Here is a 23726-nt window from a genome sequence, read left to right as displayed (position 1 = left end):
GCTACCCTGTGCACCTTCCAAGCCTGTCTTGTGACCAGGCGCCTGCCCCTTTGCAAGGGCCCGCGCTACATACCTGCACAATCTCTAGCATCTCCGCCTTGCTGATGTAGCCGTTCCCGTCCAAGTCGTACATGCTGAAGGCCCACTTCAGCTTCTGCTCCAGCTTGCCCCTCGATGTCACGCTCAGGGCTATGATGAACTCTCTAAAGTCTATCGTCCCGTCTCCGTTGGCGTCGAAGGTACGGAACACGTGCTCCGCAAATTTCGAAGCGTCCCCGTAAGGGAAAAAGTTCCCGTAGATTTTCTTAAACTCTTCCATGGACAAATGTCCGCTGGGGCAGTCTCTCAAGAAGCCTTTGTACCACTCCTGGATCTCGTGCTCCGTGAAGTCGGTGCTCTCCAGCAGGTCCTGCATGACCTCCGGCCGCAGCTTGCTGTTCTGCTTGCCCATCCCGGCAGCGCGAGTTCAACTGCAGAGAGACAAGAGAAGACAGGTGGATTCTAGAGCGTTCTGTAGGGGTGCACTCCACACCTTGTGATGGTTGCTTTGGGAAAAAGGAAAAGAAAGCAAACACTACACTGTCTAGGTTTTTCCAAAATACCAGTTGGCCAAAGAAAATGGTGGAAAGACAGACTGGTAGAAGGTATTTAGTAAAAAAATACAACTGACTGGGAAACTGGTGTTTGTTCTATTCGGAGCTAACCTGAGAGCAGGAGGGGAAGCAGAGGCGGAGGAGGTGAGAGACAGAATGAATTAACTATTGACTTAGTTATGGCCTATCAGTTTGTAAGAGGCAGACACTGGATATCAAAAGGCTAGAATGGGCCGGCGCCATGGCTCACTTGGCTAATCCTCCACCTGCGGCGCCGGCACCCAGGTTCTAGTCCTGGTCGGGGCGCCAGATTCTGTCCTGGTTGCTCCTCTTCCAGTCCAGCTCTCTGCTGTGGCCCGGGAAGGCAGTGGAGGATGGCCCAAGTGCTTGGGCCCTGCACCCACATGAGAGACCAGGAGAAGCACCTGGCTCCTGGCTTCGGATCGGCGCAGCGCGCCAGCCGTAGTGGCCATTTGAGGGATGAACCAATGGAAAAGGAAGACCTTTCTCTCTCTCTGTCTCTAACTCTGCCTGTCAAAAAAAAAAAAAAAAAAAAAGGCTAGAAGGATGAGCGTTTGGCCCAATAGCTAAGACACCTCCATATTGGAGTGCCTGGATTCCCAACCCCAGCTTCCTGGGAACACACACCCTGGGAGGCCGCAAACGGTGGCTCCAGTAGGTGGGTCCCTGCCACTCATGTGGGACACATGAATTAAGTTCCTGGTTCCTGGCTTCAGTTTCGCCCAGGTCTGGCTATTGCAGACTTTAGAGGTGTGAACCACTGAGTGGGTGTGTACTCGCCCTCTCTCCACCTTTCAAATACAAATAAATAAACATTTGAATAATAGACTTGGTTTTAACACGTAATCCAAGTACTATCAGGGAGAATTAAAGGAGAGGCAAAGGAAGAGTGAGACCAAGAGGTGACTTGGCATGTTTTCTTGCTAGACTATTTCCAAGAAAAAGACTTCTTGGTACTTTCTGAATATTATAACCATACAGGAAGGAAAACAGGAGAAGCTCTATCTAAGAGCACAAAACGCGATCAAGCCAATTCAGTTATTTAAATCCATAGAATAAATCGCTTCCATCATTAGGTTTTAGATGAAAAAGAGGATGTTTCATAAAGTTGTTTATGTCTCAGTATTGGGCTTATGAAACAGGCCAAGCTTTCCTTCTTAAAATGCAAATAACCTGGCATTTTCTTATCATAACAGTAGCAGACATCCCTAGGAAAATAGTAAAACAACTCAGTGACGCATCAAGAAAAGAGCCAACATCTGCTGAAACTCTCAAATAGATAAATCATGGTTAGCATCTGAGTGAGTTCTTCCAGGTCTTTTGCATGCATGCTTATTGAAATAGGCTATTAATAGACAGTAAATACTTTGTGGCTTTTAAAAAATAAATCTATATATTTGAGAGGGAGGGAGGGAGAGCGGGAGAAGGGGAGGGAGAAGGGGAGGGAGGGAGGCAGAGAGAGAGAGAGAGAGAGAAGAGAGAGAGAGAAGAGAGAGAAGAGAGAGAGAGAGAGAGAGAGAGAGAGAGAGAGAGAGAGAGAGATTTTGATTGATTCCTATCTGCTGGTTACTCTCCAAATGCCTGCAACATCCAGGCCAGGAGCCCAGGAACTGAATCCCAGTCTCCCATTTGACTGCGACTTGAGCCAACACTGCTGCCTCCAAGGGTCTGCAGCAGTGGAAAACTAGAGTAAGGAGCTGGAGCTGGGAATCAAACCCCAGAACTCCAACTTAATGACTTTTTTTCTTGGTTTATTTTATATTTCATTTTTAAATGATTTTTCCTCCAAAGAAACCTTTTATTTAAGGAACACAAAGTTCATGCATTTCATAAGTACAACTTTAGGAATATAGTGGTTCTTCCCACCATACCTGCCCTCCCACCCACACTCCAACCCCTCCTCTCCCTCCCTCTCCAGTTCCCAGTCCCATTCTCCACTAAGATCCATTTTTGAATAACTTTATACACAGAAGACCAACTCTAAGTAAAGAGTTCAACAATTTGCATGAAAAAAAAAAGAAAAAAATCTGTTCAACAGTAGAGACAAGGGCTGTTCATAGTCATTGCATCTCAAAGTTAATTTCACTTTTATAGAAACTTAATTTTAAAGAAGTACCCAAGAATGATACATCTTTTGTGAGCATTTAGATATAACTATAACTTATGAGACATCAGACTATCCTCCACTTACTACATTAAAAGAAAGTAAGCCCTTGAGAATGAGTTTTATCATTAATTAAGCAAGCACCTAAGAAAACAAGCAGTGGAGTTAGACACTTAGGCATAATTAAGAGTTATAAGAATATTCTCCACTTAATACACTAAAATGAAATAAATCTTTTAGAACAAGTTTTACTGTTAACTCTCATAATACAAATCTTTGAGGACAGAGGTCCTGACTGGGGAGCTAGTGCACAGTGACTCTTGTTAATTTAACAATTAGCACTCTTATGTATAACATCAGTGATTACCCAAGGCTCTTGACATGAGCTGCCGAGGCTATGGAAGCCTTTTGAATCCACAAACTCCATCAGTATTTAGACAAGGCCATAAGCACAGTGGAAGTTCTCTCTTCCCTTCAGAGAAAAAGTACCTCCTTCTTTGATGACCACTTTTTTTTTTTTTTTTTTTTTACTTTTTGACAGGCAGAGTGGACAGTGAGAGAGAGAGAGACAGAGAAAGGTCTTCCTTTGGCCATTGGTTCACCCTCCAATGGCGCACCACACTGATCCGAAGGCAGGAGCCAGGTGCTTCTCCTGGTCTCCCATGTGGGTGCAGGGCCCAAGGACTTGGGCCATCCTCCACTGCCTTCCCGGGTCATAGCAGAGAGCTGGCCTGGAAGAGTGGCAACCGGGACAGAATCCGGCACCCCGACCGGGACTAGAACCCGGTGTGCCGGCGCCGCTAGGCAGAGGATTAGCCTGTTGAGCCACAGCGCCGGCCAATGACCACTTCTTTTCACTGGGGTCTCACCCACTGAGGTCCTTCATGTTGGACATTTTTTTGCTACAATGTCTTGGCTTTCCATGCCTGAAATGATCTCATGGGCTTTTCAGCCAGACTAGAATATCTTAAGGGCTGATTTTGAGGTCAGAGTGCTATTTAAAGTGACTGTCACTCTATAAGTCTGCTGTGTGGACTGCTTCCCATGTTGAAGCATTCACTCCTTTTTAATGACTTTTTGATTTTATGATGCTGTGAAAGCCATATACATTCAGTGGGAACCATACTGTGAATTCTGAAATACGATCTTTTCTGGAGCTGGCAGCATGAATACCATTCTCTCTCCTGATGTTGAGCAGAGGTAGCAGCTGTGACTTGCAGTCAGCCTCACGGTCACCAGGGGAAACCATAGCCCTCCACAGTGGACTGTACTGTGAAGCTGTGACATCCAGGTTGGGTGCACTCATTATATTCTCACTTAGGATAGTTTCACCTTCCAGGGGTTAATCAGGACATAACCCTGTCATAAGGTGAGACGCACCTGCACATCTCATTCTGTTTACACTTTAAAAACACTTACACTTTCGTTATCTATTGTTTAACTTAACATAGGGTGGCAATTAAGGGCAACTCTTATCAGGAGTGGAAATATCTATCACCACCTTCTTTCGATTCATGGGGACACTCAGTGTCCACCATGCTTGCTATGTTGCTGTGGGTTCCAGGAGTAAGACATTGTTCCTCCTTCCCTAAGGGGCACCCAGTTGTGTGTGTACAGTAATGGTAGTGGCAGTGCAGGGACAATATGAGAGAAATCCCTCCTATGGAGCCAGAGGAGTGGATGGTGAGTGCAGGGAGAGTGTGGGAGGCACACTCTGGTTCTGCTCTTGCTCATAGGGGCCTTCAAGTTTATGGAAGGAGTGAGCATTTGGCGTGGCTATTTCAAGCCACTGCTTGGGATGCCTGTATCCCACATTGGAGTGCCTCGTTCAATCCAGGTTATTCTACTTGGCGTCCAGCTTTCTGCTAATAGTGTGCTCTGGGAGACAGCAGGTGATAGTCTGAGCACTTGAGTTCCTTCCACCCACGCTGGAGACCTGGATTGAGTTCCAGGCTCCTGGCTTTAGCCTGGCCCAACCCCAATTATTGTAAGTATCTGGGGGAGTGAATCAGCAGATGGAAGACTGTGTGTCTTTGCCTTTCAAAGAAAGAAAGTTTTTAAAAAAGCTTATGGAAAATGCATATTATGAAAAACTTATGTTTAAGTTTCAAAAATCTTTTGCACAAAAATAAGCCTATCTCTTAATTCCACTTAAAAAAAGATTTATTTCTTTGAAAGGCAGAGTTAGAGAGACCTTCCACCTGTTGGTTCACTCCCCATATAGGCACAATGGCTGGGGCTGGGCCAGCTGAAGCCAGGAACTTCATTTGGTCCCATGTGGGTTGAGGGACCCAAGCACTTGGGCCATCTTCCGCTGTTTTCCCAGACACATTAGCAGGGAGTTGGATCAGAAGTGGGGCAACTGGGGCTCGAACTGGTGCCCATTTGGGATGAGGGTGTTGCAGGTGGCGGTTTAACTCACTATGTCACAAGGCTGTGCCCTTGGTTCCATTTTCCAGAAACTTTTTGAAGTAGCCTAGTAAACAGCCATCCCAGAAGTACAGAGAACAAGCTGCCCTCCTGTCGGCATGGCCAACAGCTACAGTAACCCTGATGCAGAACCATGCAAACATCTCACAGAAGAGTCAAATTAAACCCTAACTACAAAATGCAGCAAAGACAATGCCTAAACCGAACCTTCCTCATGTGCTTCTTATCTTCCCCCAGAGGAAAAAGACAGGGAAGCCAGAGAGGCTGGTTTGTATTTGAATTTTAAAAGTGTCCCTCAGTGGCTAAGCTGGCAATTTGCCCACGGCCAGCATTCAGAACCTGGAGGTCATACATAATGCAGAAGTTTACAGTGAGTGGAATTTACAAGGAATTCCGAGCTTTCCCCTTTGGGGAGGGTTTAGAACACAGCTCTTTGGAGCGGCCTTCAATCAGATCGCTGATGCACAAAAATCACTGTGTCTGGCCTTGGTGGTGGGGGGAGGGAGAGATTGCCGTTTTGAGATTTAAATCTACTCTCAAAGAATGATCTGTTTCCCTGCATTTGTACAGCAACATGTCTTCGAAACCAAACTTCAGTTCCTTCCCCAAGGTTTAAAAAGTACTTCTCCTTTATTAGCTGTGTTTGCCTTAGAAAGTCTCCCACCAAGACTGATCCATGTGGAGCGATTTGTCAGTAAACAGTAATTAAACCACACTTACAGAATCACTAGCACAGAAACACCAAAACACAAACAAGGCAGAAGAGCCTGGGATAAGGGATGTGGGAAGCAAGTGTTTGCCATGTAGTCCAGGATTTGTTTCAGAAAGCAACTGCCAACGCTTTGCTAAGCACCGTGCCTGAACACGAGACCCCATCTGGACTTAGAAAAATCTAGAGAGACGGATGATAGGGGTTCGTGCCTGGGGTGGGGGTAGGGGCAGGGCAGCGGGGCTGGAAGGGGAGAGGAGGGGAGGGATTGGTGGGAGGAGACAGAATTGCCCCATACTACCTTTTCCTTCTAGAAAACTGCAACTGAAGGAAGGCAGCAGTGAATCACGTCAAGGAAATGCTACATTAACTAGCACGCAACAGAAATACTGGTCTGGAGCTGGCGCCGCGGCTCACTTGGCTAATCCTCTGCCTGTGGCACCGGCACCGTGGGTTCTAGTCCTGGTTGGGGTTCTGGTTCTGTCCCGGTTGCTCCTCTTCCAGTCCAGCTCTCTGCTGTGGCCTGGGAAGGCAGTGGAGGATGGCCCAAGTTCTTGGGCCATGCACCCACATGGGAGACCAGGAGGAGGCACCTGGCTCCTGGCTTCGGATCAGTGCAGCGTGCCGGCTGTGGCGGCCATTTGTGGGGTGAACCAACAGAAGGAAAACCTTTCTGTCTTTCTCTCTCTCACTAACTCTGCCTGTCAAAAAAAAAAAAAGAAATACTGGTCTGGAGACAAAAGTTGCACCTCAGGTCAAATCTTTTGCATTACTCCATTCGGTTATTAACACATTGACCTTGTGCCAGTAAGACATAGCATGGAAAAGGTAAAAGGTCAGGACACAGAACAAAACACTTGGGTTCAAAGCCCAGCTCTATTGTTTACTTGCTGCTGGTAATTGCTTAAATTTGGTGGTGTACCTGTTTTCTCATCTGGACAGTGAGTTCATTAATATGGATTTGGGGCTGGGGCTGGCACTGTGGCACACTGGGTTAAACCACCATCTACAGTACTGGCATCCCATATGAACACCAGTTCAAGTCTTGGCCACTCCACTTCTGATCCAGCTCCCTGCTAACCCACCTGGGAAAAGCAATGGAAGATGGCCCAAGGTTTTGGGCCCCTGCATCCACTTGGGAGACCCAGAAGAAGCTCCTGGCTCTGGCCCAGCCCAGCCCAGCCTTGGCTAATGTGGCCATTTGGGGAAGAGACCCAGTAACTCTGCCTTTCAAATAAAGAAATCTTTAAAATAACAATACAGATTCATATCTCACTTTTTTTTTTTTTTGACAGGCAGAGTGGACAGTGAGAGAGAGACACAGAGAGAAAGGTCTTCCTTTGCCGTTGGTTCACCCTCCAATGGCCACTGCGGCCGGCGCGCTGCGGCCGGCGCACTGCACTGATCCAAAGGCAGGAGCCAGGTGCTTATCCTGGTCTCTCATGGGGTGCAGGGCCCAGGCAACTGGGCCATCCTCCACTGCACTCCCAGGCCATAGCAGAGAGCTGGCCTGGAAGAGGTGCCCCAACCGGGACTAGAACCCGGTGTGCCGGCGCCGCTAGGTGGAGGATTAGCCTATTGAGCCACGGCGCCATACAGATTCATATCTCATTGATTTGACATAAGAATTAAAAGATCTAACCATATATATGAAGCTCCGGCATCGAGTCAGGCCAGGCTCCATGGCAAATGAAAACATCAGGTTATTCTTGCTGGCTGTGGTTTTCTCCTCAAAGTTTGTGTGCTAGGAGCTTGGTGGCCGGTGCAGTGATGTCGAGGTGGTGGAACCTCTGAGGGGTGGGGCATCATGAGAGGTAGTGAGGTCACAGGTACTCCAGTCTCATGAATGGATTCATCTGTCTCTGGGTGAGTGGGTCTGGTCTCGTGGGAGTGGCTTACTTGTTGCCAGGGGAGTTGCCTCCCTAGCCTCCTGCATCCCATCTTGCCCTCTCACATGCACTCCTGCTATGATGCCATGGTCACGTTGTTTAGTCAGAAGGCCCTCTTCAAGGGCCTCACCAGAAGCCTATGTAGGGCTTTCAGCTTCCCAAACCATGAATAAATCTCTTTTCTGTATAAAGAAAGTGAGCCGGCCCCAGGCATTTTGTATGACAACACAAGGATGGATGAATCCAATGGCCCTTCTTATGCTATTCCTTTAAATCTTCACTGTAACCCGACGGACAGGCAGGGCAGGCTTTTCCATTTGATACACAAAGAGGGGAAAACTCGGAGAGGTTCAAGGACTTGTTTCAAGTCACACACCTTGAGAATGACAGAGTCAAACCACGAGCTTGCCTTGCTGTGTGGTTGTCCACTGGTTCTGCCGCTTTGCCCTACGAGCTCCACGAACAAAGCACATATGGAAATGCAAGTTGCGTAAAAGTCAGAAAAACATATACAAGAGGGGCCAGATAACCTCCTGGTGGAACATGTGCCTTCCACATAGAGGTAACAAGTGCCTACCAGGAGCAAGGCTCCACTCAAGGCACTGGGCATTCATAAGGAAACAACAGACAAACATCCCTACAGTCATGGAGCCTACCATCCGGCAGTAAAGGGCATATGTAAAAGCAGGTAACCAAGAGAGAGTTAGGTGGGCATGTGCCACACAGAAAAGAACAGGGGGCTGGCAAATGCCAGGGTGGTTTATTGGGCACTGACATTTAACAAAAGAATCCAGGGAAGGTCCCATTGAGAGAGATATATTGGAAAAGACCAGAGAAAGTGACAGCGGGTGTAGGCATGGAGTCAGCTGGGAAGAGCACTCCAGGCAGCAAGAACGGCCAATGGGAAGCGTCTAACTGGAGCTGTGCTTGCAGTGTGTACCGTATGACTAACTGGAGTGGAGGGCGTGGCAGAGTGAAGGAGATGAGATTCTAGGGTCACGGGAGGCCAGCATAGATTGTGGACGGACTCCTCAATCACTGTGACATTGAGACTCAGAGATAAGAGTGAGCCAGTAAAGGGGAGGGAAGGAGAGGTCAGCGGTTAGGGACAGAGGCTGAGACCACGCCTTCGTCAACGCTCAACTAGAAAAGGGTTCTTCAAATGTAAGGAAGGAAATTATGAAATTTACGTATAGAGAGGAGTGAGCATTCATTTATCATGGCTTAGACACCAGGGATTTTAACCGCCTGAATTTTACCAGTGGCCAACATCCCACACTGTCACTTCTAGGTCAGTTGTCTTTGATTCTCACTGGAACAAAATCATGAGTCAAGAGCGACCTGAAGAGCACACTGCTTCAGAATGTCTCTACAATGGGAATTTGGAAGGAGACTGTACCCACAAACGGACATATAAGGTGACTTCAAAGACTCAGTGGAAAATGAAACTAAAACATAAGTTCACTTTTGTACAAAAAATTTTGAAACCTATGCATAGTGTTTCAAAACATGAACTTTTTGAAACCACTTGTATGCACGGATTTTAAACTTTTTTTTTTGCATCAAACAAGCATCTGGGGCACACGTTTAGGCAGTAGTTAAGACTCTACGTGGAATGCTTGTGTCCATATCAGAAACCCTAGGCCCATGTCCTGGCTCCACTTCTAGTTCCAGCTTCCTGTTAGTATGCACCAGAAGGCAGCAGGTGATGTCTCAAGTGCTTCGATCCCTGCCACCCACATGGTTAATCCAAACTAAGCTCTAGGCTCCTTGCTTGGCCCGGCCCATCCCTGGCAACTGTGGGAATTTGAGGAGTGAATCGGTAGATGGAAGACATCTCTTTGCCTTTCAAATGCATTTTTAAAATATTTTAATTCCATGCTCCATGAGCTTGTTGAAACATCCAATTTATGTATAACAGACAAATGAGGAAATAAAATGCAGTGGTGAATCAAGAAAAAAATTAAAGTATTCCAGAGGGAGAACTGAAGAGTTATACCACAGTCCCACTAACTTAGCCTTGACCTTGGAATAGCCTCCCTCTGCTGCCTGGATATGAGGCTTGCAACCCCATCTGCATCTCCCGATGGCTTTGCTGCAGTTGTCTGAGGATGTTCTCCAGGCATTGCTTGTCCAGTGGCCCCCTTCCTCTTAAGGATGGCCAAGGGGGCTGAGGGGTCACTCCCGGCCCTTCCTCCCACTCTGGAGGGCTGAGTGGCTTTCAAAACAAAACTGATCTACTGCAGAAAATCTGGTGAGTAGGAAGTCACCACAACCCGATCTGCTCTTCCTTTTGCTTTCCCTAGGGTTTGAGATAAAGCTCAAGGAAATCATCTTCCCTCCCCGCCTCCCCCACCCCGGGAGAGCAGGGATTACTGATTCCAAAATATCCGAGACCTTGTTGTATACGGCATGCACTTCAGACTGCAGAGGGCCTGGCCTTGGGCACTTCTCCAAGTTTTATTTCCATAAATATGAAGTGCGACCACATTCCCATCAACAAAACATGCATTCCTTATAAAGAAATTTAGCATTTTTTTGTAAAAAATTATTTATGTATTTGAAAGTCAGAGTTACAGAGAGGTAGAGACATAGAGAAACAGATCTTCCATCTGCTGGTTCCCTCCTCCCTACATGGCTGCAAGGCCAGGGCTGAGCCAGGAGCTCCATCAGGATTTCCACATGTATGCAGGGGCCCAAGCCCTTGGGCTATCTCCCATTGCTTTATCAGGTGCATTAGCTGGGAGCTGGATCAGAAGTGGAGAAGTCGGGACTCGAACTGGGGCCCACATGGAATGATGACATGGTAAGCTGTGGCTAAACCTGCTGTGCTACAACACTGGCCCCAAAATGTGCATTTCTGATAAGAATCTGAACTGAACATTATCTAACAACAACCCTCTGCCCCTCCCCAAACTGTGGAAATAGGATTTTTTGTTTTGATCATACATCTTGTTTTTAAGAAGTCTAAGTAATAATGTTAAAAATAAGAAATCAGGGTGAGTGTGTGGCTCAGCAGGAAGCCATCTCATGCCATAAAAAACTTTCAATTTGAGTTCTGTATCTTCCTCTTCTGATCAGCTCCCCGCTGATGCATCCTGGGGGCAGCAAGTGATGGCCCAAGTACTCAGGCCCCTTCCACCTACGTAGGATACCTGGGTGAAGTTTTAGGTTCTGGCCTCAGTGTGGCCCAGCCCCATCTATTGTGGGCATTTGGGGAATGATGCGGAAGATGGAAAATCTCTCTCTCTGCTGCTCTGTCATTCAAGGAGTCAAAAATAAACATTTTTAAAAATAAGAGATTAAACACCCACGTTGTGATACAATAGCACTCCCTAGAAAACTACTACTTACAAATCAAAAAATGGAAAATATTTTTTAAAAGACACCAGTCACTGTTGATAGGTCTGAATATCTATACCCCCTAAACATTTATATACATATGCTTTAACTTTCATACTCACTTTAAACATATTGTGGACATGTCTCAATATTACACACACAGATATTTCTCAACCTTTTAAACTACTGAATTTTCACTCATTGATTGATCCAACAGAAATTTTGAGGGCTGATCTTGCGCCAAGCATTGAATGAGGTAAAAAATACAATGGTTACTAACACGAGGCCTAGAGCCGCAGGTATTCCATTGCATGAGGTTTATCTCCCCTTGAGAAACATTTAGGTTGACTTCACTTTCCTTTTATTCCTTTGTCATTTGCTTCAGAGTCAGAGTTGCTGAAGTCCCTGGGCAGAATTCATTGAGTTTTTTTTTTAAAGATTTATTCATTTATTTCAAGTTGGAGAGACAGACATGGAGACAGAGACAGGTGGATTAGGGGAAGAGACAGGTGGATTGGGGGAGGGAGTCAGACAGGTGGAGGGGAAGAGGGATCTTGCATCCCCTGGTTCACTTCCCAAATGACTGCAACAGCCAGGCCTAGGCCAGGCTGAAGACAGGAGCCAGGCGCTCCACCCAGACCTCCCACATGGATGGCAGGAACCCAAGAGCTTGGGCCCTCATCTGTTGCCTCTCAGGGGCATCAGTAGGCAGCTGGATAGGAAGAGAAGAGGAGCTGGGACTCGAATCAGGCACTTTGACATGGGACGTGGCATCCCAGGCAGCGGCTTAACCCACTGTCCACAACACCAGTCCCTACAAAGAGGTTCTCGATGTACCTCCAGGCCCTGCCTTCTGAATTCTCTACTAAGCCATTCTCTCTACAGCCTTTATATCCTAACCACACGTCTTGGGAAGGTGTTCACATCCACGAGGACGAGAATGTAACTAGCACTGGAATTGAAATTGCACCCCACTCCCTCTGGCCTGCCCCAGTTACAGGGACACCCACGTGAGTTTGCATTTGCTACTCTAGCACCTAGGAGATACCCCTGTCCTGCTCTCCACAGAGAACCCTTGAATCATGGCAATGCCTAGAGAGATCCATGGACCTAAACTGCACCCTACACCTGCTAGTGCAGGGTATTCAACTTCTCGGGATATCTCCTTTCCTGGCTGCTTCTAGTCCAGGAGTGGCTAATGCCCACTCCCTCCCTGACAGCTGGCAGCTAGAGGTGGCTTACGTTACATACTTCCCGCGTCCCTGGCAACGTGGACAGAGTCCACTCTAGATGATCACTGCCAGGCTTTGTAGACACTGCGAAGGTGTCTCCAGCAAAGAAATGTGGGGAGTGCCCGAAGCCCAGGCTTCCGATGAAGTGCGCATGTCCCTCGCCATCGCCCCCTCGCCCCGCTGGGCCGACAGACTGCTGTAGCAGTGCTGCCCGAGTTGGCCACCGCAGGGCCCGGGTGCTGGGCCAGGGCTGCTGCCGACACGGGAAGAGAACGGAGCCCTGGGCGGTCCACAGTTCCTCCCGATGCCCTCAGCCCAGACGCTACCCAGGCAGACTTCAGAGGAGTTCCAACAGCAATACATGTCTGCTTCACTCAAGGCGCCACTTTCTCCCTTCAAACATGGAAATACGGCTTTGGCTTCCCATCAGACCAATGGACCCTCCTGGACCGGAAGCAAACAGGTGGACAGTGGCCGTGCAGGTCCTGGCACCTCACCAGCAGCAGGAGAGACGGGAGGAGTGGTGGTCTCTGTTCTCAGCTGTCCTCCAGGGCCCACAATGCCCTGGGTGAATTGATTCAAGCCCCTCCATGGAGTCTAAGAATAGTTCTTAATTGTGTTTATTTATTCAGGAGACATGTTTAACAGCTACTGTCTCCTGGCTCAGAAGGAATTATTCCTTAAAAATAATGTCCTCCACGAGACAGAGAAATGACAGGGATCTGGGATTTTGGAAGCCATTCAGGGCATTTTCAGTTGTATTTTTTCATCTTCACTATTATGTTGTAGAATTGGTATGAGGGCTACAATAGCTTGATTTTACTCCAAGGAGGAGGGGCTCAGAGAAGCTGTCATGAGAAATTCACACAGCCCATGGCTGCAGGGGAGTGTGGGCAGAACCACCCTCCCCCCAGACCTCTGGGTGGGGGCAATTTTGGTATCTTCAAATGAATGGTTTTTCCTATTGGAAGGTTCCAAATAATGACTCCCTGTCTCGGCCGACTTGGCTACAACATGAAAGCTTGTCCATTATACGCATGTACAAGGGGGAAGTCTCATCACTGGCTCACGGGACACCATGAAGCAGCTTCTTTGAGGCTCTTGTGCACCTGCTGCTTTACAGCAGCTGGGCGTGTAGGGTGAACACTGCACATGACCGCAGAAAAGCCACACCGAAATCCTGCCCGTGGCACTGCGTGTGTGACCTTGAGAAAGCCCTTCGACACCCCATGGTCTCTACTGCAAGATAAGCTGCTTGGAGGACTGAGAGAGAAAGGGGGGAATGCATTTTCCCCGAAGCTCTCCATGGTTCCTCTGTGCAATCAGCAGTGCCCAGGAGCAGTAAGGGTTCTCCAGGTCCCTAACTCTGCCAGAGCTTCTGGCTCTGGCGGCTGCCCCCCCGGTCTCTCCCACACACTGCAGCCCTGCTGTGGATCTGAAATGCTCTCCTTTCCCACCAGCTGCTTCCCTGTCTTAATTCGCACTCAGCTCTCCACTCTCCATGGCAACACCCCCCCCTCCCTTCTCTGACCACATCTCCCTGAAAGTGCTCCAGCCCCATCTTGTCCTCCTCCTTCTCAGCACTTACAACAATTGGAATTAATTATTCATACACTTTGCTGAACATCAGATCTCAACTCAATTACAGGCGGGGTCCTGTCTTGTTTCACGGTGTATCCCGGGCCCCAACGCATGTCTGCTGATAGTGCACTTTTTTTTTTTTTGACAGGCAGAGTGGACAGTGAGAGAGAGAGAGAGAGAGAGAAAGGTCTTCCTTTTCCATTGGTTCACCCCCCAATGGCCGCCGCGGCCAGCGTACCACGCTGATCTGAAGCCAGGAGCCAGGTGATTCTCCTGGTCTCCCATGCACTTGGGCCATCCTCCACTGCCTTCCTGGGCCACAGCAGAGAGCTGGCTTAGAAGAGGGGCAACCGGGACAGAATCCAGTGCCCCAACCGGGACTAGAACCCAGGGTGCCGGCGCCGCAGGCGGAGGATTAGCCTAGTGAGCCACGGCGCCGGCCGATAGTGCACTCTTAATAGGCGTCAGCAGTCACTGTCACTCAGACGTGCTCTTCTGTGACCCCACCGCGCCACCCCAGATAGGGGGTTCTGCTCTTCTGGATCAAAGCACATGGCTCTGGAAGTGGGAAGGCGAGGAGGGAGAGTGATGCTGACACCCAGGAAGTCGGTGTCAGGCACTAACATGCTCTGCACCGGAGTGGCAGGTATTTCAGCTCCTCTTGCTAATGAAAACTCGACAACAAGGTCATCAAGGAGATTAAGGAAGGGATAGATTGCCCTTGAAGGACCCAGGCCGCATACTCAGGCCACGGAATGTTCTCCAGACAGGACCATCACAGATCTCCTCTCAGTAAGGAGTGCGTTCTGTCCCCCAACTCGGACTCTACACAGACCCCCACGTCTGTGCCACAGTGCTTCCTAAGCAGAACCTGGATAGATCAGATCGTCTGTAGTGTGACTGTTGCTTTCCCCGGGCCCGAGGCGGCTGGAATAATATCCATCATGCAATGAAGAGAAATCAGGAGGTGCGCAAACACCTACAGGGGCAGGGGAGCAGAGCGAGAGGGAGCGGAGAGGTGGACACTAGGGAGAAAGACGCAGGAAATGACCTATGCAAGAGCGGAGGCAGCAACGGAGGACCAAAGAGAATACAATCCAGGCCATCCGTCCATTCGTCACGTCCAGGGGCTACCCAGACAGCAGCGGCAGGAGAGATGCAAGCATGGGGGTTGTTAAGCAAGCAGATTCTGGCCGAGTCTGGCAGCCAAACAAGAATGTTTATGAAGGGCAGCTGAGCCGTGCCCCGCCGCACCACGGAGCCCTGTGTGAAGGCGCATACTCTACAACACCCCCGGGAGAAGGGCGGCGCCAGCCAGCGTGCCCTCAGACGGCGGCAGGAGAGCGCTCGATGTCGCCTGCGGAGAAACGTTCTGCTATTGTCTCCCGCCTCCCACCAGCTCTCCCAGGGGTTGCAGGGCTTTTTAAGGGCTAGAGTTGCCAGGTAAAATACAGGATGCCCGGTCACACTTGCATTCCAGATAAACAACAAATACTGTTTTAGGATAGAAATGTCCCAAATATTGATGGGCAGGCTTACCCTAAACAAAACAGAAACCGTTCTTTATCTGGACTAATGTAACTGAGGATCTCGCGTGTGTGTTTGCTAACCCTAGCACCCCACCCCCACCCCCACGGCTCCCTCTAACACCCTGTCCTTTAGATGTCCTTGTGCTTGGGTGGAAGGCAGGCCTTGCCATTGCACCGTGGGAGCCTGGGAACCCACGCCTGCTAGAATCACAATTCCTCTCTGCTCTGGCCACAGACCGAGGCTCCCTCTTGCTTCTAAGTCATGCCTCGACTCTCGCTTCCACGAACGCCATTCCATCGGCAGGCCTCTTGCAATGGGGTCTGACTCCATTTTGGATGGGTAACTGTTGACAGCCTCACTCCTCCTCCCGCCCCTTAGGGCCCACATCTGGGACAGCTCAGAAAGGGCATCCCCTCCTTGGCACCAGTGGGAGATTCAAACCAGGAATGCCCCTGTCCGCACGCCCGACACCTCGCCTGACCACCCTCTCCTTCCCCTCTCTTTTCAAGCCATTGTGGAGCTAGCTTGAGACGCCTTACCTGCCCTCCCTAAAGGCCCTATTAGGTGAGCAACAAACCTTTTTATGTTCTCATGGTGTGTGTGCCGCAGCGTCGGTCTTGAAGTCTGAACCAAACTTGGGCTTGGCTTCAGTCCCTCCCATGTTTGAAGGAGGGTCACAAGCCCTCCAACTGTCCCTCCCTAGTTTATTCACGTCTCGATGACACAAGGGAAGAAACTTTTATCATGTAGACCTACAAGCCATCAACCATAGTGCTGGCAGAGTGTGTCTAGGTATACAGATTCTCAGGCAACCCTCACTAAACTTGTGGAAGTAACATTATTATTCCCATTTGTAACAGATGGGGAACCAGGAAGCCAGGAGAGGTACAGATTCAAATTCTGTTCTATCTGGACTGCAAGGCTGTATTCTACCCCAGTCATGCAGGTTGCTTAATCCTTGAACACCTCCATGGAGGCCCAGGCACTATGCTCACACATCAGGGAGCCTATTTCCATACTGCACCTTGCATCTCCAGAGGGAAGTCTTAGACATCACCTACGTACAATAAGAAGCGCTCAACTCTAAGATCACCACCCTTCTTGGCTTCTTCCCTCTCTATTTCAACACAGAGGAGGATGACATGGGCAGGGGTGGAAATGACCTGAGCACTCCCAATAGTGATTCTAGTTCATCCTGGGGGCTCAAAGAGGTGTCTTACAGACACGGAGGCAAACTTGGGCATGCCCTACAAAAAGGCAAATCACTTCCCATGCTCAACAAATAAAGTACTCGGTGGAGAGTGGAAATGGCGGTTAAGGTTCAGAGTTGAGGGGAGAAAGGAGACCCACAAAGAGATGAGAACCTTTGGGGTTTTCTCGACCCATCAGCCACTAAGTAGAGCAACCCAAGTGGAGTTTGGGCAGAATCAGAGCAGGCTCAGAGAAGCCAGCTAGCTAACAGCATCCAGTTCTGGAAAGATCTACTGCCGTTGAGAAGGACTTGTAATCCACTCCCAGGGTCTATGGGCAAGAACAGTGTTTTCATAACAAATTGATCCCACTGAATTACAAATATTGAAATAGGATGGCTATTATTGCAAACAATTAATACCTACTGATTGGCTGAATTTTTTTTCTTACCTAGGGGAAGAAATGATTCTCAGTTGTTTTATTGCCTTTTTTTTTTAAAGATTTATTTATTTGAAAAGCAGTTAGAGTGGTGTGTGTGTGTGTGTGTGTGTGTGACAGAGACAGAGCGAGAGAGAGAGCAAGCTTCCATCTGCTGGTTCACTCCCCAAATGGCCACAACGGCCAGATTGGGGCTGATCCAAAGCCAGGAGTTTCCTCTGGGTCTCCCATGAGGGTGTAGGGTGCCAAGGAACTTGGGCCATCTTCCACTGCTTTCCCAGGCACATTAGCAAGGAGCTGGACTGGAAGTGGAACAGCAGGGACTCCAACTGGCACCCATCTGGGGTTGCTTGTTTTAAAATCAGCTTTTTAAAGAATATCATAGAGGTGAGATAGAGGGATAAAGTGACGAGAACAAAATAAAACCTCCACGTATCATTAGAAAAAAAAGTAGTCATAGGGAGATTCTTGTCTTTTCAACTTTATTTCCCACAACTGATATGATCTCTTAATCCAAGGCTTAACTATCTTCCAGCTGATCTCAGAAATATTAACTGTTCAGCTTTCTTCAAGGCTCCCTCCCTAGTTGTCTCATTTTTTTCCTCAAAAATCTTCCATAACTCCCTGCTGATGATAGAGTAGAGGCCAAACCCAGTAGCCTTGAACTCAGGACTTCCTAAGGTCACACCTGAATCTAATGGGATCACTGTATTCCCCACTCCACCTTGATTTTGACAAGTGCTTTTGTTCACTACACCGACCCTCCAATGGTCAGATGAATGAAGCTTATGACAGAACACACACGAAATTCCTTGAAAACATGGACTAGTTTCCCAGTGGTAAATACTGCAATTCCGGCTCCCTCATCTTCTACTTGAGTAATCTTACTTGGTGTTCAGGACCGGGTGGTGGGGGGGGATATTACTCACTCTGTCCAGCTGTGCTTCCCTTCGCAGTGAGCATTTAGTGTAGCCGTGGAGTGTGGCTAAGGATTTCTTCATAGTACTGAGAAAGATACTGACATGTGGCTTAAGAAATTATGGTTCCATTCTTTTAAACCTACAGCCTTTGGGGCACAGGCAGTGAGACATGGCTTGTTTCACTCTTAAGAACTCCATGAAGTTGGAATATTTATGGATATTAATGTCAGGTAATGGCAAGGTAGCTGACAATTATTTCTAGCAATTGTTTAGTCAGTATTAACTAACAGACCATTCCTTCCCAAGATTATTGGCTGTAGACTTCCTGAATATCCTGTTACTAAGGAATATCTATCTGGGCAACTACGATTTCGGTCTAGGACCAAAGTTTATCAGGAATGGTATTAGTATAGATGTATTCCTTACATTTTGTTTTTCTTAGGAAACTGAAAGTAGTCTCATATGATGTTTCTGATGGTGGTGCAGTCATTATAAAGTGAGCAAACACAAAAATTGTCCCCTAGAACATACCAACAAACATCAAAATTTGGGGCTGATCTGCCTGCAGAGAAAAGTGATAAAGCGCCATGGTCAAGGACAATGGTGTTGGAAGCAGAGGGCCCGGGTCTCCAAGACTTAATAGCTGCGCGATCTTTAGGGACTTTGGCATCTCCACATATCAGCTTCCTCAACTGTCAACGGGGGGATGTGGAGGCCGGCTGGGATCATGCAGCGTAGCCTGCATTACTCATCTTCTCACCCATCTCCCCATCTTCCTCTTCCTGGTCTGACCATGCCTCCTCCTGTTTCACCTTCTCTGCTTCCACTTGAGCTTCAGTGGTCCCCTGCCTCAAACACGCCTGCCTCTTCCCTCTTATGTATTGCACTTCCCAGCCCCCTGCCTCACATGCCCTCATCCCTCCACATCCTCCTGGCTTCGATGCCCTCCTCCTAAATCCTTCTAGCTTCAATGCCACTCCTTACATCCCCTTGGTTCAAATCCTAGCCCCTCTTCCTCGCCCTCATGGCCCATGCCTCAACTCCAGTGGATCTACGCCAAGGCCACCTTTCCTATGGCTCCTGCCCTCAGCCCTCTAATTACACCTGATCCTCCTCCTAGACTTTGATTGGTTGCCTTAACACCTACAACTTCTAATATACTACACTTTTATTTGCTTATTGTCTATCATCCCATACGAGAAAAGAAGCCTCAGAGATTCTGTTTTGTTCTTTGTTGAAACCCTCATGCCTGGAACCAAGCTCAGCAAATAACAGTTGCTAAGTAAAATGTATGATGACTGAATGAGTGAATTAATCACATCCAAGGTGTTCTCAATTCTAATTTGAACTGTTCCCCTCTTGCTCCCAATCTCACTATGCAGATTTTAAAAGTTGTATATTAAACAGAAGACACTGCTTTCTGAACCATACCTGGCTTATTTTTTTTTCTGTTTTTTTTTTAACTTTTATTTAATGAATATAAATTTCCAGTGTACAGCTTATGGATTACAATGGCTTCCCCCTCCCATAACTTCCCTCCCACCTGCAACCCTCCCCTCTCCCGCTCCCTCTCCCCTTCCATTCACATCAATATTTTTTTTTCAATTCTCTTTATATACAGAAGATCAATTTAGTATAAAGATTTCAACAGTTTGCACCCACATAGAAACACAAAGGAAACATACTGTTTGAGTACTAGTTATAGCATTAAATCAAAATGTACAGCACATTAAGGACAGAGATAACACATGAGGAGCAAGTGCACAGTGGCTCCTGTTGTTGACCCAACAAATTGACACTCTAGTTTATGGTGCCAGTAACCACCCTAGGTCATGAGTTGCCAAGGCTAGGGAAGCCTTCCAAGTTCGCCAACTCTGATCATATTTAGACAAGGTCATAAAAGACAGGGTGAGGATAGTAACCAATGATCCTAAGAGTGGCATTTACCAGGTCTGAACAATTATACAGCATTAAGTGGGGAAGAGGACCATCAGTACACACAGGTTGGGAGTAGAGCCATTGGTGGTAGAGTAGAGGTTATGATTACAAAGAAATGAGGCCTAAGTGCGCTAGACAGGGCCTAGAACAAAGGACAGAGTCATTATTAGAGGAGCTAAGAAAGGTGCTGTCTAAGCTACAATTAAGTTTTCTGATTGAGAGGCAAATAGAACCTGATATTTTTTAAGCCCACTCACCTTTACTACTATTATCTGCTAAACGTAACATGTGCACAGGACACCAGCCACCCAAGGTCACATAGTGAAGCAAGGCACAGTCCCTTCCTGTGTGCATTTACAGGGCATTCACATGTACTGTTAGTGCAGATCTTGCAAAAGCTGTGAGAAGAATAACTACATTAAAAAAATATTTGTTTGAAAGGCAGAGTAACAGAGAGGGAGAGAGAGACAAATAGAGATCTCCCATCTGGTGGTTCACTCCCAAAGAGTTGCCACAGCCAGAGCTGGGCCAGGCTGAAATCATGAGACTGGAACTCAGTCCAGGTCTCCCGTGTGGATGCCAGGGACCCAAGCATTGAGGCCATCGTCTGTTGCCTCCCAGGACACACATTAGCAGGATTATTGCGATTCATGAATTTGGGGCTCTGTCCCAGGTACTCTGATACAGGATGCAGCATCCCAAGCCTTGTCATAACCCCCTGTGCCAGAACGCCCACCTGGATTATTACCCACATAGGTAACAGGAGGGTGAAGATTTAAGGGCTTGCCCAAGGTTACATGGTCACAAATTTCCACGGTGGAAGTGGGATACAGATCTGGACACAGAGCAGTGGCTCGGGCAGGACGTCTCAGGGCACGCTGTACTTGTGCACTCTGAAGGCAACGTCTTCCTGTTTAGTTGTTTGCTCTGTGGTTGATACTTGCATATATTGTTAAGAGCAGATGAAAATGGAGGCTGAATTTCCAGAGTGGAAAGGTGAAAATACATATGCAAAATGACTAAAATACAATGAACATGCACACCCCAACAATGGCTGCCAGCATCTTCATAAGTCAGGTTCTGTGAGCCTGGGCCCAGCCACTCTCCTGTCCACCCTCCACCCTTACCAGCAGGAATTCCTGAAGATCTCTGCTGCTCCTTCTAAGTCTTTTTTTAAATATGTATGTACTTATTTATTTATTTGAAAGGCAGTGTTACACAGAGGCAGAGGGAAAGAGAGAAAGGGAGGGAGGGAGGGAGGGAGAGAGGGAGGGAGGGGAGAGAGAGAGAGAGACAGAGAGAAAAAGAAATATCTCCCATCCACTGGTTCACTTCCCAAATAGCCTCAATGGCCAGAGCTGAGCCAGGCAGAAGCCAGGAGTCTCATCCAGGTCTCCCACGTGGGTGCAGGGGCCCAAGCATTTGGGCCACTTTATGCTGCCTTCCCAGGCACATGAGCAGGGAGCTGGATTGGAAGTGGAGCAGCTGGGGATTTGAACTGGAACTACACGGCAGCACTGGCCTCTCCTTCTAATGCTGATAGGTGGTTGACTTCTAGTGAACTGTCTTTATTTTTTCTAGTCCTTGCATTACAACTAACAACCATAAACCACCACCACCACTGTAGAATCAGTGTGAAAAAACAAGTGTCCCCCAGAGAGTCTAAGTTGTCCAGAGAAGCTTGTGACATTTTCCTGGAATGTCACTGCCAAGGTTAGGGTCAGCTGAAGCAGTGTCAGGTGGCCTCTGTCCCTTTGCTGACTTGGCCAGGACCAGCAGAGGAGACATCCATGTGCCTGCTCCCACCCCCTCCCCATAGTCACCCACTTAAAGATATCCATGCCACAAACTACAGCGTATTCTAATTTCATTAGAAGGAATTGCAAAAAAAGAAAAAAAAAAAACTGGATTGCACCTTTCACAGTAATGGGATTTCTGGCCTCTTCCATTTCATCTTGCATTTCTGAAGTTCTTTGTAGTTTATATGGTTTGCAGCTACGGTGTCAGCAAACACAAGCCTCCGCAGGGCACTGCAGAGATGCACCAAGCAGCAGCAGCTTTGGAGCTATGCACTGATCGTGTGTGACTAATAAACACCTTAAATTTATGAAGCACGCTCTCTGTGTATGCTCAGAAGCACACAATCACATTACAAATAGCCAGCACCCACAAATCTTCCCCCTCCATGATGGAGCTAAAGGTTTGCTGCCTTTTACAGTCAAATTTAGACATTATGGATGGGATCGGAACACAAACGATTGCAGTGCAAAAAGCAGGAAACCTGAGATCCATCTGAACAATTTTATTGGAGCAGAAAGCCATAAAGGAAGGCTGTTAGATGTAACTATTCCATTTGAATAATGGTGAAGATAAATTTGCCAGTACTTCATCAACGAATTACAAATGTGCAACAACATATAAAATGATACATAGGATTAGTCTTCAGCATCAACGGCTTGTTCCTTGAGGAGTAGCATTTTCCATTCTAAGACGATGATACACAAATAGAATTTGATTGTAGCCACAGCGACAGTGGTAGTCAAGTACAGAAACAAAGGGAAATTCTAGAATTAACATGTCAATGATCAAAGCCGAGTTGGCTTTTTATGTTTGAGTAAGAACTAAAACTGTCAAAGTTCGTGTTTTACCAGTGGTACGTGTCGAGTTTCATCAGCTCATTCTCGGCAGTGGGCACTTGGCCGAGCAGTCCAGATGCCTGCATTTCTATCCGTGTGCCTAGGCTGGAGCCTTGGTTCCAGCTCCTGACTCCAGCTCCTGCTAATGTGCACCTGGAGAGGCAGCGGTGATGGCTCGAGTACTTGGGTTCCCGCCACCCCCATCGGGGACCTGGACTCCACTCCTGGCTGCCACATTTAATGCCCGTCACAGGCATTTGGGGGAGTTGTCCAGCAGGAGGGAGCTTTGTCGCTGCCTCTCACATACATAAAATAAAAAACTCCTTTCTTTTCTCATTAGATAACAAGGATTTACATTTGTATCAAAGGGTAGAGTTTAAATGGTTTATACTTATCTCCAACAGATCAGGTAACGGGATGGAACATTCACCAACGAACATTACCTCTGCAGTAAACCTGAGCCATGTATTACAGCTCATGGGGGAAGCTTGGCAGCATACCCTTCCTCAGGGAGCTCCCATTTCCCACTGAATTATTTCACCAGCATTTCCTGAAAGCTCATTGTCTGCCTGGATATTACAGGAAATTCAAAGAACTCCATGGGATGCAACGGCTGGGGAGACCGGGCAGCAGGTAGACCAGATAGTCAGTTGCTTCACATAAAATCCATAGCTCTATAGTTGAAGAACATCATCGAGTTAAAGCAGTTAACACATTACACATGGAATATTTAAATCTACAACGAGGGTAGGAGTTTTCCTCACCATGAGATTGGGTTCAGGAGCAGCTAGAATGGCTAGGGTTTGCCTGTAACATCAGTTTGATTTTATGGTTGCAGGACAGCACAGTGTGGATGGAGTAGGGTGAGCGATGACCAGCAGGACAGAGCAATGCTTTCCACTTGACCCTACTCTGCCCCTCACTCCTTGGACTCCCTCAAGTCCCACTGAGCTGAATGGCAACAGAAACTCCAAGCCAATTTTCCTCAGACACCAGAGGAGCTCGGATGACCATAAACCAAGCTCTTCACGGATTTCTGAGAACCGATCAAAGCAGAATCTAATCACAAACATGCCCGAGGAAGCAGCTCACAGCACCACTGTGGATGTGACAACTCACATCCACGTTTCGTATGAAGCCTGCTGCTGACTCCCGACGTGGGAACTGCACAT

General features: G+C 47.7%; 1 protein-coding gene across 4 annotated transcripts in view; it reads right to left on the bottom strand.

The window, feature by feature from the left end:
* The window catches only part of NCALD (neurocalcin delta), a 310833-nt gene that overhangs the window by 24445 nt on the left and 262662 nt on the right, over window positions 1–23726 (bottom strand). For all 4 annotated transcript variants that reach the window (XR_009865700.1, XM_062188166.1, XM_062188165.1 and 1 more), the window contains one exon: window positions 74–470. Coding sequence is in view for 3 of the 4 variants with exons in the window: in XM_062188166.1 (XP_062044150.1) it covers window positions 74–451 (378 nt within the window). In the remaining variant the exon portion in view is untranslated. The remainder of the gene's footprint in view (window positions 1–73; window positions 471–23726) is intronic.

This window comes from Lepus europaeus, chromosome 4 (genome assembly GCF_033115175.1).
Source record: "Lepus europaeus isolate LE1 chromosome 4, mLepTim1.pri, whole genome shotgun sequence".
In the NCBI taxonomy this organism is placed as follows: Eukaryota; Metazoa; Chordata; class Mammalia; order Lagomorpha; family Leporidae; genus Lepus; species Lepus europaeus.
This window is presented reverse-complemented; position numbering and strand designations above follow the sequence as displayed.